Genomic DNA, 16,368 nt, shown 5'->3' with positions numbered 1-16,368 from the left:
AGGCCAAATATGTGATTTATTTTTTTATTTTTTATTTTTTCACAGTATTGGATATTCACTTTAAAAGACTTGATATTACAAAAGTACTTTAAAAACAACAAATATATATATATATAAACCTATTCAAAGACAAATTCAAATTGATTATGGGTTTCACTATGATGTCATCCACAAAAAAGCTGAAAGGCCACTTAAAGGATCCATTTTTTTTCATCCCAGTGAGTAGATCATCCACCTGCAGGCTTTAAGGCCCTTTGGTCCTTGTAATTTACTAGCTTGCACCTTTTGTACTCCAGTCAGACAGGGGGCGCTAGAGATGCCAAACCTTTGACTGCAATGCATAGCATGAGGGGAAGGCGATCCTGTGGGTTGCTGATTTTTGTAACGAGTGAATCCTTCTCCTTAAGCAAGGTCACATTACAAGAGACAAAGAGTGCTGTAATCCTCTTGAAAACCTCCTCATCGGCTAACACAGCCAGAGCAGCATCTTTCCAGGAGGACTTCTTATTTAGAGCCATATTTTGCACCTGCATGGAAATGGACAGGCAAAGAAAGGAAGCTTTTCTGTGATCTTCTTACATGTTCCTACTAGCCAGAAGATAGTTGGCATGTTCAAGCCAATAATAAGGGATTAGGAATTTTCTGTGGGTTTTAACACTGATGATTCTGGATTTATGAGTAAATTAAGGCCTGTAGTTATCATAACTTGAGACTTTTAAAATGCATGTGAACAAATATCATGGAGTGCTTTGTGTAAAGATTATCAACAAAACGTACTTGCATCAATTCTTCTCTTTTTTACCTGGGTAAGGGCCATTTTTATAATTACTTTATTAAATGTATCTCATTAGTATTTGACAAAAGACAACAATGTAGTGAATTACTTCAATCAATCTACTATAGACTGTTACCAGTAAGATTTCAGGGTCCACGCAGGTCCTTAAAGTCTTACATTTTGTTTGATCAAAATAAGGCAATATCTTAAATGGTATTCGAAAAGTCTTAATTATCATTTCAAGAGGTCTTACGTTTAGGGATGGAAAACCAAGAATAGCAATATGGCTTAATATGATAATTAACTTCAAAAGGTTGTGATTTAATGAAATGCGAACGCTTCACGTTTCAAAGTAAAAATGTGGCGCTGTTGCTCATTCTACAGACTCATGCTTTCAGAGCAGTTCACAATCCAAATGAGCAATCGCTTTGATCTACCGTTGATGAATTATGACTGTTTACTTCAAGGTGTTTATATCATACCTGCAAACTCGTCGCCTTTCTGTTTTGGTTGCATTTTCTTTTATTATTACCTCCTTGTAATTCCTAATAAAGTAGTGATTATAGAAGCACAGCGCTACTTTGTTTGCTGAAGTAACTGGGGAAACTATTAGATATTTCTATATAGATATTTCTGCTGTTTCATAAGTGCCATCTATTGTCAAAATGAATTTGCAATTTTATTAAGCGTGTCTGACGTTTTTGTTCAGACAAAATGTGAAGATCGACACACATTTTACTCTGATTACGATTACACAGTGTTGTAAATGTGAACCTGTGGATTGATAAGAAGATATATATATAATCTCATTTAAAATTAATAATATATAATCATTTTGACTTGTGCCTTTTCTTTAAAATGCAAAAATCTTTATGATGTTTATAACTTGTTTGTATCAACTTGTATTACCGGTATTTGAACTGTGAAGTTGTTTAAATCATCATTTTTACAGTCACTTTATGGTTTAGGATGTTAACATAAACACTGACCTTGACCCAAAATATCAATAAAAGTCAACTTTACACTGCAAAGTTATCACGAGCTGCATCTGACATGACATTTATGTGTATTTACACAACTGCATTATGTTGCCTAATGTAAATAGCCTACAATGAATTGTAGGGTAGGGGTGGATTATTACAATAATCCTCGTCAATTATTGCTCTTGATATTTTAATTATTATTATTAATGTGACTTAATGGAATACATGAACACGTTTTAATGTGTCGGGAAATGGCACGTCCTATTGTTGACAAAAGTTAAAGTGTATATGATTTATGTTATGAGCAATGTTTATTGCTTCATTTACACATTTCACATGGACATATTTGCCCCAAGCCCAAATTAATTTCTGACCCTGATGTGCTGTCATCACTATATTAAAATGAATACATTTTGTGCTTTCAACACACCACCATTCAAAAGTTTGGGGTCAATAAGATGTTTTTGAAACAATTCTGTTATACTCGCCAAGGCTGCATTTATTTGATTACAAATACAGTAAAAACAGTAATGTTGTCATAACATGAATAAATTACATTTTATAATATATTAAAATAGAAAACAGTTATGGCAAAGCTGATTTTTTTTGCATAATTACTGCAGTCTTCAGTGTCACATGATCCTTCAGAAATCATTCTAAAATGCTAATTTGGTGCTCATTTCTTATCACAGTTGTGCTGTTTAATATTTTGGTGGAAACCTTTTTTCAGTATTCTTTGATAGATAAAGTTCAAAAGAACAGCATGTATTTGAAATAGTAGACATTTGTATTACAAAATGGGTGTCACTTTTGATTTAACGTGTCCTTGTTGAATAAAAGTATTAATTTATTTTAAAAATCATTCTGACCCCAAACGTTTGAACAGTAGTGTAAATTACTAACAAGTTGTTAAATAAGGACTACGAGATTGTATGACTCAAGCATGTAACCTCACATCCAAGTTCTTGTCATTTTTTTTGTGTGCAATTTAACAACTTAGATGCTTCAAAATTCAGATCTGATGTTTGACTGTAATTTGTTGCAAAACAACGTGAGTCTCTTCAAAATATGTTCACCACAACCCTTTTCACTCATAAATCCAAACTGCCCACAGGAAATTCCAGAGGGACCCCATGGCGAATTAGCCTTGCAAGAGGCTCCATAAATGGACCGCATGACTGAATACCTCTCTTGAACATGCCCTATTTATTACATGTGGTATTAATACTTGTTTGTGATCACAATATTTCAGTAAAGATACTTACAAGATGGAGCAGAGCTTGCAGGGTTGCGTAACTGCAGCAGGATTTGAGCTCAAACAGGGCAGAGTCAGTCATCTCTACATGGAAACATGTGTTTATGAGAACAAAGGTCAATTTGACAACGGGTTTCTGACAATCATTATGGCCTTGTTGCTGACAAAAATGCATGTCAAGTAAACTTATTATGACCAGATAATAATCCCAGACTTCATCCAACTCACCATCTAAGGAGCTGAAGAGCAGATGGGTGGCAGTAAGAGCGCTGGGTTTCGTCTGCCTTCCAGAGGATTTTGAACCAGCAGTCTTCTGTACAAGCTTCAGTGTGGCAGTAAGAGCAGGAACTTCATCCAACGCACTGAGGTCAGGCTGTGTCCCATTACACAGGTCCTCTAGCTGAGAGAAGGACAAACAAGACCAAAGATGTCCAACATTGGGTCTTCTCTATTATTACTATACATCACCATTCAAAAGACCTTTTGTTTTTTAGAAATAATTAATACTTTTATTCAGCAAGGATGTATTAAATTGGTCAAAAGTGACTGTAAAGATCTCCATCTATCTTCAATTTCTAGTTTTTTATTCTTGACAAATCTATAAAAAGATATAGGCTGCAATCGAAATCGCATACTTCCCTACTATATAGTAGGTGAAAACAGTGTAACAACGTGACAAAATAAGTATGTCCGAATTCACAGTATTCATAAAAGAGTAGGCAAAAAGTAGCCAGATGACCTACTAGTTCCAGCAAGTTTCTGAAGTGTGCATATGATGGACACTTTACTATCCCATGAGGACAAGGGAGAGGATTTGTGAATGGCAGTGAAGCGACACAACTGACGGCGGTAGGTCACATGATAATAACAGCATAGCAAATATAGTATGTCCGGATTACATTCATACTACACACATTCATACTATATAGAACATACTTCATGACCGCTAAAAAAATAACTACTTATTCAAAATAAGTACCTACTCAAGAGAGTATGCGATTTTCAACGCAGCCATACACTCACCTGCCACTTTATTAGGTACACCTTAAAAACTGCTCGTTAATGCAAATATCTAATTGGCCAATCACATGGCAACAACTCAATGCATTTAGGCATGCATTTCCTAAAAGCATTGTTAGCCAACTATGGTAACGACAGAACTTGCGACCATAGTTGACATGATTGTTGGTGCCAGACGGGCTGGTCTGAGTTTTTTAGAAACTGATGATCTACTGAGATTTTCATGCACAACCATCTCTAGGTATTACAGAGATCAGCCACAAAAGAGAAAATATCCAGTGAGCGGCAGTTCTGTGGATGAAAATATCTTGATGTCAGAGCAGAATGGATCGACTGGTTCGAGTTGAAAGGCAACAGTAACTTAAAGGACAAGTTCGGTATTTTACACTTAAAGCCCTGTTTACAGATCGTATCTGATGAAATAGAACGGTTAAGATTAAAATTTGGACACATGCTGCTGTCCCGACAATTTTAGGTTTATTTCGCTTCACCCCCCCCACCCCCACAATGGTTGTCTATATGCACTGGAAGATTCCGCCCTAAAAACACATTAAACTTTAGTTTACAAAGACGTGAAACTCACCGAGTGGTCAGGGGGTGTTCACTGATATGTTCCATCAAAAATCGCTGAAAAAGATGCATTCCAACAGGTTTTATCGTAGTTTTTGTCCAATTCCTAGGGGTGGTGGTGGCGCAATGGATAAGACACATGCCTTTGGTGTGAGAGACCCGGGTTCGAATCCACTGTGAGACACCAATGTGTCCCTGAGCAAGACACTTAACCCCTAGTTGCTCCAGAGGCGTGCGACCTCTGACATAATTAGCAATTGTAAGTCGCTTTGGATAAAAGCGTCAGCTAAATGAATAAATGTAAATAAATGTAAACTCCATTGACTTGTATAGGAATGGTGTGGGGACTGTGAGACCGCAGCACCTTTATGGTATTACTCCGCCGCTTCTTCTTCTGCTTCTTCTGTGTATTCAATGAAATGCCCGTGGTTTGCTTGCAATTGGCAAAGGTGCATTATCGCCACCAACTGGGCTGGAGTGTCTATTATTCAAGCTCTCAACGGAAGAATCACGGGTGTGACGCGTTTGGCAAAATAGGTCCACAAAAGCGAAATAAACCTCAAATTCTCGGGACGGGAGCATGTGTCCAAATTTTAATCTTAACCGTTCTATTTCATCAGATACGATCTGTAAACAGGGCTTTAAGTGTAAAATACCGAACTTGTCCTTTAAAGAAACACTTGTTACAACAGAGGTCTGCTGAAGAGTATCTCTGAACGCACCTGGAAGCAGATGGACAGCAGCAGAACACACACAGTGTTCCACTCCTGTCAGCTAAGAATAGGAAACTGAGGCTACAATTCACACGGGCTCACTAAAATTGGACAAAATTGACTCATCAGAATTGGACAAAGCCTGGTCTGATGAGTCATTGATTTGTGCTGTGACATTCAGATGGTAGGGTCAAAATTTGGTGTAAAATCCTGCCTTGTATCAACGGTTTGGGCTGGTGGTGTAATGCAGTGTTGTTTTTGTCAGCCCTTTTAGTTTTAGTCTTAGTCTTTTGGACGAAAATGCTTTTTAGTTTTAGTCACATTTTAGTCACTTATAAACTTGATAGTTTTAGTCAAGTTTTAGTCGACGAAAACGCAAAAAGGTTTTAGTCAAGTTTTAGTCAATTTTAGTAAAAAAAAAAAAAAAAAGTAACTTAGTCTTTAAAAAAATAATTTAGGTTAAAAAGTATTGGACATGGGCTTAGGTTTGACAGGTTGTAGCAAGTGTTGCAATTCATAACATTTTTTTTTTTTTAAATAACCCCTTAATGATGACTTCTGGTGAATATTGTGGAAACTAATTGATACATTTAGATCAATATATTTCATACCTTATAGCATATTATAATACAACTTATTAGGCCTATATATTTATAGAATAGCAAAGTAGGCCTAATATACAAGACTGAACCACATAGATGTGAAATATAAAGGCTATCATGATAATTTTGCCAACAATGAACCATGGATTTGTTTAGTTTATAATACGTTTTATTTTTAACTTAAACAAATACAACATATAACATTCAAAACTCACCGGCTTAGACTGCATTTGAAGAAAAATAAACACAACAGTTTTCTGTAGCCTTGTGTGCGAACTTATTCAATAGAATTATTAGATTATCTCCTGATGCGTGCTGCTTAATATCACACACTCCGCCGTGACAAACAGAAAAAACGCGACGGCATATGGTACAATTGGCCTTGTATTCATTGTCCCTCACGCATTCCAGCTACGGGTAGTCATTTTACCATTCAATTTTACATTTCTGTGCTCTTTTCTTTCTCGCCGGCGGCCGGCTGCTCGGAGCGAGGTAGTCATTTTTACATTTCCCGCTGTTGTCACTTGTCGTCATCGTTGCTACGATACGTGACTCACAATGCGAAACGACCAATTAAAAAGGCATTCTCTGATGATGTTCCAAGATGTTAAAAACGCTACGCTGATCATAGACAAACAGGGGGAGAAATTAGTATCTACCGCACCGTCGGTTTTTTTTTCTCGGTTGGCAACCCTAATTGAACGTCAGACTTATAATCATTTTCGTTCCGTCTCGTCTCGTCAACGAAAACTCGAAAACGTCTCGTCATATTTTAGTCACCTTAGAGCCATTTTTAGCTAGTCATCGTCGCGTTATCGTCATAAAAAAAAGGTGCGTCAACGAAATAATTTCGTTATCGTCATCGTTGACGAAAACAACACTGGTGTAATGGTGTGGGGAATATTTTCTTTGGGCCTGTTAGTACCAATCGAGCATCGTTTAAACACCACAGCCTACCTCAGATTTGTTGTTGACTATGTCCATCCCTTTATGACCAGTGTAACCATCTTTTGATGGCTACTCCCAGCTGGATAACACGCCATGTTACAAAGCTCAAATCAACTCAAACTGGTTTGTTGAAGATGACAATAAGTTCACTATACTCAAATGGCCTCCACAGTCACCAGATCTCAATAGATCTCCAATAGAGCACCTTTGGGATGTGCCGGAACTGGAGATTCACATCATAGAGATGTGCAGCCGACAAATCTGCAGTGACAGCATGATGCTATCATGTTTCATGTCAATAAAGGCCAAAATCTCTGAGGAATGTTTCCAGCACCTTTTTAAATCTATGCCACGAAGAATTAAGGCAGTACCGGTACTAGCAAGGTGTACCTAATAAAGTAACTGGTGAATGTACAGATCTATGGAATAACAATCTGAAGTAAGATTCCCGGCTCACTTACAGCGTCCTCCAGCAAGCTGATGGCTACACTGTTCTGCAGGAGCACAGAGATCTGCTGGAATAATGAGCAGCGTGTGTTGGATGGGAGTTTAGAGAGAACCGTAAACTGCTCTTGGAGTCCTTCAAGATCTAAAGAGAGAGAAAAAGGGGGCTGTATAAATGATTAAAAAAGCTTTTAATTAAACATTAACTCATTAAAACATTATACTCTACAGTAATCACCAACTCCATGCTCAAACTCCATTAGGGCAAGATAGAACCAATTTGTAATAAAAACAAACAAACTCTTTAAAGGTGATGTGCCTAAATAGAGTACTGCAGGATTGACGCTAACTCGGTTCCAGGTTTGGCCTACAAAAATACATCATCCCTGCAGGTCTCAAAAACAGACAGTCCCGCCCCAAGATCACACCTTTGGTTGAGCCAATGTTGCTGCGTAAGGCTAGTCATAATGCGCAATCAAAAATTAATGTTTTGATTGCGCCATAGAGCCATAATGTTCACACTTTTCAGGGATATTAGCTTTAAAAAAAGAGGCTTACTTATAGTAGTCTCTGAATAATTATGCTTAGATAAAAGAAGGTATTTTGTTTGTCAAAAAAAATGACAACTCATTAAACTGTGCGGTTACCTTTCAGCAGTTTGCTGGTTGTTTTCCCTGGTGCAGCACTGACTGAGTTAGCTTGCTTCACCTTCACTAGCCCGTCAACTTCAAAACCTCCTTTTACATTTGGCAGCAGACACAGTCCTGACAAAATAGTCAATGGTACAATCATATTACTGCTTGTTTGACACACCAGAATTACTATTCCCATAATGTTTTGTACAAAAACAATTTTGGTACCGTTGCCACTTGACTTGTTAAAAGTAAATCTGGTTTAAGCAAACGCAGTAATTGGTACAAAACTTCCAATGAGCTACTATAGAATGATACAACAGAGCAATCAATACCGTAGTGTCCAGTGTGAGCAACCTCTAGTTCAATCACGCTGTAAGCAATAGTGGTTTTAGGGGGGATGTTGATAGACACATTAGTGTCATACTCAACAAAAGACTTCCCTTTATCATTGACTGACACCTGTGGAGAAACAAGAGAAAAAGACAGGACAGTCTGTATTAGGAGAAGAGGAGACATCAGGACTGGACATGCCTACTCTGGAACGTAGTTACTTGATGATGATGACACACCCATGGTTATGTCAATAGAAAAGAGAGGGATGTGTGATATATTCACAAAAGAAGAAAGGCCAACCTTTATTGTCTTATTAAACCCCAACATTCCAGTGCAGGTACCACCCTCCTGAACCTCTTCAGTGACAGTGCAGGGCTGGGTGGTGAAGATTCGTTCCTTCACTACCGTCAACACCTCCCTCTGCGTGTCCCGTGTCTGCTGGATCAGAGAGTGCTGCAGGTCCAGAACTCTACAACCACAGCACAGATTTTTAGTGTGACAGGTTTGTCACGTGTCTGTTTTTTTTTTGGTCCACAATAGGGATGCTAATGAATAATTGTCGACCGATTAATTGTCGATAACTTAATCGATAAAACTTCGAATAAGGTTATCATCAGAGTGCGATCAATGACAAATAAGGCTTTGAATACAACGAAAAACCGACACTTTTTTCTATAAGATAGTTTAGACAAAGTGTGCCGCACAAATCCTGAAAAGCAAAGCCAAAGCATTTTGATCGCCCTCTGGTGGCTGGTTGCAGTATAGGTCATAAACCCCACCCGCTCCATGTAATCAAATGGAGTGCGAGCAAAAAAAAATCCAATTGGTTTCTGTCATTTTAGGTAGGCTAGTTATCACGCAGACATATGTTCAAATGTTCATTTTTCCAATAGGTTTTTTATTTTTTTATTTGTTGCTATAAAAACTGGGTTTAATGTCATGATTGACACCTGTGCTTGCGATTGATTCTGCGGGATTGGGACCTTGACACCACATCTCCACCTCACGATCACTACTGCGCAGAACCCGGCTTCGAACGACGCGGATATGTTCTGTCCATCTTTTTTTTGCCGTATGGTTTAGACATACACACAGAAATGTAATCTTTGTAAATCATGTTTGTTCCACACGTCTTTGAAAAAAAGTTTCAATGACTTTGAATGTTAAGTGGTATAACCATTAACATTTTTCTTACGATTTGTTTGTAATTATGCATAATTTACTGTTACTATAAAAAAATGCATGTCACATGTGTAAAGTGATTCCATATATTAATGTCATTTTACACATTTTACAACTGAAAAAATGCCTACATCTTTTTTTCAAAAGCTCCAACCCTGATAAAAACTCACCTGCCTGTAGCTTTCTAGTAAAGACATTTATTTGCTTTTTCAGGTGTTTGATGAAAATTGCAGCTAAACTCTGCAGGACAGTGAAGTTGCCCATCCCTGACCCAGGGTTAAAAGCAGGGGTTTGCATGATGATGACCCAGGGTTAGGTTGGCCACTTTACATGGCTGCTCACTCTAATGTTAACCTAGATAAATGTGCGCTATTATTTGGCGAATGTCCAAGTGTCCATGCAGAGATCACACAGCGAAAATAACTTAAAATAGTCATTTTTGGTCATACAGATAAGAGTAATACATACTTTCTAACTACTTTCTACTTTTATTTGTGTACACTCACAACAACAAAACTCTTGCTTTTGTAAAATAAAGAAAAACAGGATGCGCTTTCTGCGTCTCTATCTCTCTGCGTCAATTTCTTTAATGAAGCATGTCACAAATATGAACAGAAACACATACTCATACAAGCAGATACTTGCCTCGCAGATACAGTATGTCTATAGAAAGCTTGAAATATCGATTATCTATATATCTATATCTAACAAATATTCTACGATTATGTAATGCAGCAGACAAGGACTCAAGAAAATATTAGTTTACCAATAAAATTAGAAAATGTTCAGTAAGTCTCCTTGTTGTTTTTTCAACACATTCATTATCATGCACTTGAGCGCTAATTTATATTTTAAATGCTCAATATTATGGTTTAGAATTTCTCTGTAATGTAGAACAAGTTCGCAATGTTACATTACACCTATTACACATATCATAAATGTGTTATTATTCGACTATTCGCTTAAATGAACGACTACTAGTCGACTAGAAAAAAACTTTAGTCGGGGGCAGCCCTACCCAAGGTTAAGCGCAGTGTGAAAAGTCCTATAACTGCCTTATGTGATATAACAAAACAAAAAGCAAAGCAACGTTTTTAGAGACCTACAATACAGCCGAAATCTCAGTTTGTGATCAAGAGGATACTAAAACGGGAAAGGAGAACTTCACAGACAAATCATTAGAAATAAAACAAGAATTTTACAACCCAAACAACATGCACTTTAATTTCCCCTTTTTTCATTCACCAGTGCCCATAACTGTCACTATGGGTGAGATTCACTTGTAATACGCTGGTAAACCACATTCCACATCACAACACTCCCTTATCTGACCAAGCTTGAGAAGACTGGCTCTAAAAAGTGGTCAGTCACTCACCTAGATTTGGAATCCTGTAAGAGCTTCTGGACATCCAGTTCCTGTTTCTTTAGGTTTCCAAACGATGACTGAAGTTTGCTGGAGCCAGTCCCCCCTATATTAATGCTCCCCGGCCCAAGATCCGCTGCAGCACTTCCACTTTTGTTATCCACAACCTTGCCATTATACGACAAAAAGTCTGTTTCAACCACAACTGTGGACAAAGATAACAATGTTGCATCAGTTCTCCCACACATATAATACCTTGTTAAAAACAACATCATCAACCAACACTGGTTGTAAACATAATTTTTGGGAACCATTTACAGAGAACAAAAAGCTGGATGTGTTCATGATAATACAGTCCCTTGAGAAAAAGAAATGCACTTAATTCTAATAAATGTGCACTTGTAGAGTACTTCCAATTATAAAAGTATAAAAAGTGTACATGCACATTATATAATATTAATAAAAGAAAAAGTTTAAGGCCAGTGTACTTAAAGAGAGTATACTTTCATGGTTATGTTTCTAAACACACACTTTTAAAAGTGCATTTTGTAATAGTCAAATTAAAACTTTACTTTAAAGAACATTTTATAATCTTTTGTCATGCTTTGAAGAAGTAAACTTATTTTGATATGTTGACTATCATACTAAAGCATGTGTAAAGTACTTGATTATAATTGTAACTGTAGTGTAGTATTCAATAGTGTAGTATTCAAATTGCAACTTCATCATTACAAATGTGTAATTACATATATATTGAAATATATTACATAAAAGTTTCAATAGAAATTACATTTATAATTTATTTATCTAACCATAAATCCATAGTTCAAAGGAAAGATAATTATGAAATTACATATAAAGATGTACTTAAGTGGGTCAAAATTTTAGATAAATGCATTCAATATAAATTTAAATAAATACATTTTCATTTAATTGCAATTAACATGCAGTTAAGTATCCAAAAACATTACATTGTGTTTAGCCTTTCAAAAAAGTGATGGATTAATGATCAATTAAAACTTTCATAGACCATTTCAGTAAAGAGTGACAGAAAAGTTGCTCTGTACCTGGATTTATTGGATCTCCAACAAGAACATCATTTAGTTTGAAGTCTAATATCAGGTACTTGGGCTGCTGCCAAAACCAGTAGCGATTACGCTTGATGACCAGGGCCAGAGGAACCAGACCGTCCGAGTCATTCAGACGGGACAGTGGGATCAGGGAACCTTCAGTGTCAATCTCAGAGAGCACGTTCTTAGTGGCTTTTGCAAACATCTTTAATGCTGACAGGAGTTTTTGAGGGTCAGCTGGAAAAAGCACAAAACTGCCATAAGTGTATTTCATTTCAAAGTATTACTCCAACCAGTGTGCATTACTAAAAATAAAAATAAGTATCATGGTTATCTATTCTAGACATGTAGCCTACCATGACAATGCCAAGGAATTATTTGAAGCACCTTGTAAATACAATGTAAATACCATGGCACATGATTATTTGGTACACTGTACTTCTTACACGTTACATCATGTACTTACTCCAGTAATAACAGTAAATGATGCATAATAAGCAACTACCCATACTAACCCATTACTTGTTAACCCATACTAAATATCAGTATTTCATTGTTATAACAAGGACACCTTAAAATAAAGTGTAAAGGAATATTTATAATAAATCATTCAGAACCGTGGTAGCCTATTATCACCATGCCATCTCTGCACCATGAACACTGGTCTAGCTGAAGTTGTAGCAGTAATAAATACGTAACAGGCATGTTGACTATGACACACTTATTCTAATAACTCACTGCATTTACGGAGCGACAACAAAATTATGATGTCTAGTTCCGTAGTTACCAGCAGCAAACTCATACCTATACATAATTTAGTCTTACATTGAAACTGACACTAAAGAAGGGAAAAGCCAAGGGTAACGTTACATATCAATCTTCATAACATTAGCAATTCGGACAAAAGCGCACTAAATTAATAGTAACTAATACAACTTTGCAGACAACAGAAAACTTGTAAATACTGGTCCCGCGCTTACCGTCGTCTGCTCTTTTCGCGTGTGTGGCTGAAGAGAAGACAAGACAGTCAACAAACAAAAGCCCAGCGAGTCATCAGATTTACTCACGCCTACTGTTTCCTCAGCCCCGCCTACACGTATTTCATTGGCTCACTCCCAGAAAAGGATGATTTCATTCGCTGCACAGTGTGTCAATCAAAGAGCGGACTTTTTATCTCTTGAGAGAGGGTGTACTTGTAAACAACATGCAAGTTCTAAGTGCTCAAAAGTTATCACCGAAATCCTTTCCTTTGAGTTGATTTCATGTAATAAAAAATTTTATGTAATTAAATCTAGCATTATCATATAGCAGGTTGTGAAAACAAGTAGCCTACATTGTCTTTCTGGGAATTAAAAACCATTAAACGTTGAGCCGTTAACTATTTATTACTGTCAGATGTCTAAATATCTATTAGCCTGCTATGTAAAGGAGAGGGAAGTTTTTAATATCTGGTGTGGCTCACAGTAGGGAGGGGCAGCCTGGAGGAATGAGATACTGTCAATGAGACACTGTTGGTTATATAAGGTTTAAATGAGAAGTGTTCTGTTTGAAAAACACTGAATTCAATCATTGTCCAGTCATTTTATGAAAAAAGGTAGGACAAACTGCAACAGAAGCAAACTCAACTGATTTTGTATCCTCAATGTCCTGAGTAAGGAAAAAAAGACCCAAATATAGCCTATTCATTCGTTTTCTCACGTGAATAGGGTAAACATTGCTTGTAAGTTGATAACTTACATCAAGACAAACAAAATGTATTACAAGTTTTTTGAAATTGTTTGTTAACATGGGCAAACGGTGCATAATCTAATTGCGTATGTGCTAATTTGCATAAATACCACAACAGATCTAAACATTGGGTATAGCTATAGGTGAAAATGTCTTTTTGAATCTTGTTGACATATAACAGTAAAATACTTAATGTTAAGGTCTGAATGGAACCCATTTAGGCTACCCATGAGCATTAATACATAGAGGCAGGAAGAAGTACTTTAAACCAGCCTTTATTCATTATTATTGCAGAGATTATTTCACCAATAATAGTCGTACCACAGCTCAACACACATCCAGATGTTCCCAATAAATTGTAGTAGATCACCAGGTATGTTTTATTAATGTAGGTTGAATAATCCATGTAGGAGAAACAAAGGAAATCTTTCTTACCTGAGTGACAGCTTAGTGACAGTTGATTGACAGTTAAATGGAGCTTGAAAGAATGACTGAATCTCTAACCCTTATGGTGACATTTGTTTGCCTCTATAGTCTTTTACTGTAAGATTCTACAATACATTTTCACCTGGCTATATCCAATGTTTAGATATGGTGTGTTATTTATGCAAATTAGCGCATACATTATTATGCACCGTTTGCTCATGTTACCAAAACATTTAAAAAAACTTTTAATAAATTTTTTGTTTGTCTTAATGCAAGTAATCAACTCAGTAATTTTCATGGTGATATCTAAAGGTTAGAAATGTTAGCCTATTCACATGAGAAAAATAATGAATAGGCAATTTAGGTCTTTTTCGAAACTTTCCCCGAATGGGATACAAAGGATACAAAATCAGTTGAGTTTGCTTCTGTTGCAATTTGTCCTAGGTTGACCCCCATTTTGGCTTAAAATGACTAGACTAAAATAGGAACCTCACTCAAAAAAAAAAAAAAACTGCATTCAAAATTAGGAACCTCACTCAAAATGCCACTCAAGCCACTTTGATACTTCTGGACCTGGGCTGTGATTCTCAAATGCATCATAAGTCTGACAGTAGAAACCAATGGGTAAACAATTAGTCTACGTATGTTAAATAAATCTACTTATGTTAACAATGCGTTTGGCAACCGCAGCCCCGGATGCTTTAGTCTGAATTCTGTATTATGCCACAGAATTCTATAGGAAAATGTCATGGTGTTTGTCTTGCTGCAGGACTCTCTTTCTGTGGAGTTTCAGTACAAAGACTGTCACCCTAAACCCACAAGTAGATTGACCATAGCCTAGATTGAATGTTTAAAGCAGAAGAAATATAATGTTTTGGAGTGGTCATGTCATAGTCTTGACCTTATAGAAATGTTGTTGAAGGATCTGAAGAAAGCAGTTTATGAGGCCAACAGGCAAAAATTCCTCCAAGCTGATGTGCAGGTCCACAGGTTTTAGAATTTTTTTGTTGCCATTATTATTGCTTAAAGGGATAGTTCACCCAAAAATGAAAATTCTGTCATCATTTACTCACCCTCATGTTGTTTCAAACCTGTTTGAATTTCTTTCTTCTACTGCTGAACACAAAGAAAGAAACCTATGGAAGTGAAATAATGACAAATGTTTTTGAAACAAAAAAAAGCTTGTTGAATTGCACCCTGCTTGCATTTTAATGCATTGTATTTTTAGGGCTTGCATTTTTACGGGCTGAAATTCAACATGGTTGTATATTTAAGCTGTGAATATTTCAATTCAAAACATTTCACACGTTTTCATTATTAAAAATTAAATAACCAATATTCACCATTCAGATTTCACTTCCAAAATATTCATTCTGTTCAAAAATACTACCTATGATATTCGACAGGCAATTTTCAGTCCATTTTATTTCGCTTTACTAATTTGCTTCCACAAATTCAGTGGTTCAAATTTGACAGAAAATTCAACATTTGACATCCGGGAATCGCAGGAATATCAGTAGATTACCAATTGATAATCTCCATAGCTGTTAGTCGACCTCACCAGCAGGGGGTGCAAGCGGCTGTTGATGAAGAAAACTATAGAGCAATGGATGAGAGAGTCATTCATTCATAAAAACGGATTCACAGAAATGGAGCAAGCTGTAAGTTTTTGTGATGATTATCAGGGCCAATATATATATATATGGAAAATCTGATAAAGACAAAAGCTGTATTTACATTTAAGTCTCCACAGTTAGTTTTGCACATGTATGCAGCTTTCTCTACCATGAACGAGAGAATGTTATTCCCCGACGCTGATGTAAAACGTTAAATCAGAGGTAGTAGACATATATTTCTCTCGGTTTCTTAACTTTATATCTCAGTGCTGTGCTGCAGAACTGGGGATTCCCTCAATACATCATTCTCCAGGATTCCTCTGCAGTCAGGACACTTAAGGCTTAATGGACTAATATAAAAGACCAAACTCGCACATTATTGGGGATTTAGGCTATAATAGATATAGGAACAGGATACAGGAACGCTTTTCAACTTTTTTTTTTATAAGTTATACAAGATTCAACTAATTTTTTCAGTTTAATACAATTTAAGTTGAAATGACTTAAATTTCCAAGTTGATTGTACTTTTGTATTTTGTATTGTACTTTTGATTGTACTGTTGATTTTATTACAGTGCAGGTTTAGTCTACAAAAAAAGATTTATGGAAGATTTATCTATTATTTATTTAATTGGATTCTCTTAATCTAGTTATAGGATTAGCACCACATTTTTTTTTTCAAAACTGCACAAGACTGCAATGAAA

The 16,368-nt window shown here is 36.4% G+C and overlaps 1 protein-coding gene across 1 annotated transcript; it reads right to left on the bottom strand.

Moving 5' to 3' along the window:
- Window positions 1-15: 15 nt before the first annotated feature.
- Window positions 16-13,127, bottom strand: gsdmeb (gasdermin Eb). Its single transcript, XM_082150392.1, has 10 exons — window positions 12,874-13,127; window positions 11,891-12,130; window positions 10,836-11,028; window positions 8,579-8,747; window positions 8,278-8,404; window positions 7,958-8,074; window positions 7,328-7,455; window positions 3,242-3,413; window positions 3,024-3,097; window positions 16-527 (listed from the first exon to the last, which is right to left on the bottom strand). The coding sequence occupies exons 2-10, from the start codon at window positions 12,096-12,098 to the stop codon at window positions 297-299; spliced, it is 1,419 nt and encodes a 472-aa protein (XP_082006518.1). The 5' UTR covers window positions 12,099-12,130; window positions 12,874-13,127; the 3' UTR covers window positions 16-296.
- Between the last annotated feature and the right edge of the window lie 3,241 nt (window positions 13,128-16,368).

The sequence above is a fragment of the Leuciscus leuciscus genome, assembly GCF_965113295.1.
Source record: "Leuciscus leuciscus genome assembly, chromosome: 20".
In the NCBI taxonomy this organism is placed as follows: domain Eukaryota; kingdom Metazoa; phylum Chordata; class Actinopteri; order Cypriniformes; family Leuciscidae; genus Leuciscus; species Leuciscus leuciscus.
Note: the sequence above shows the minus strand (reverse complement) of the source record. Positions and strands in the feature narration are given on the sequence as shown.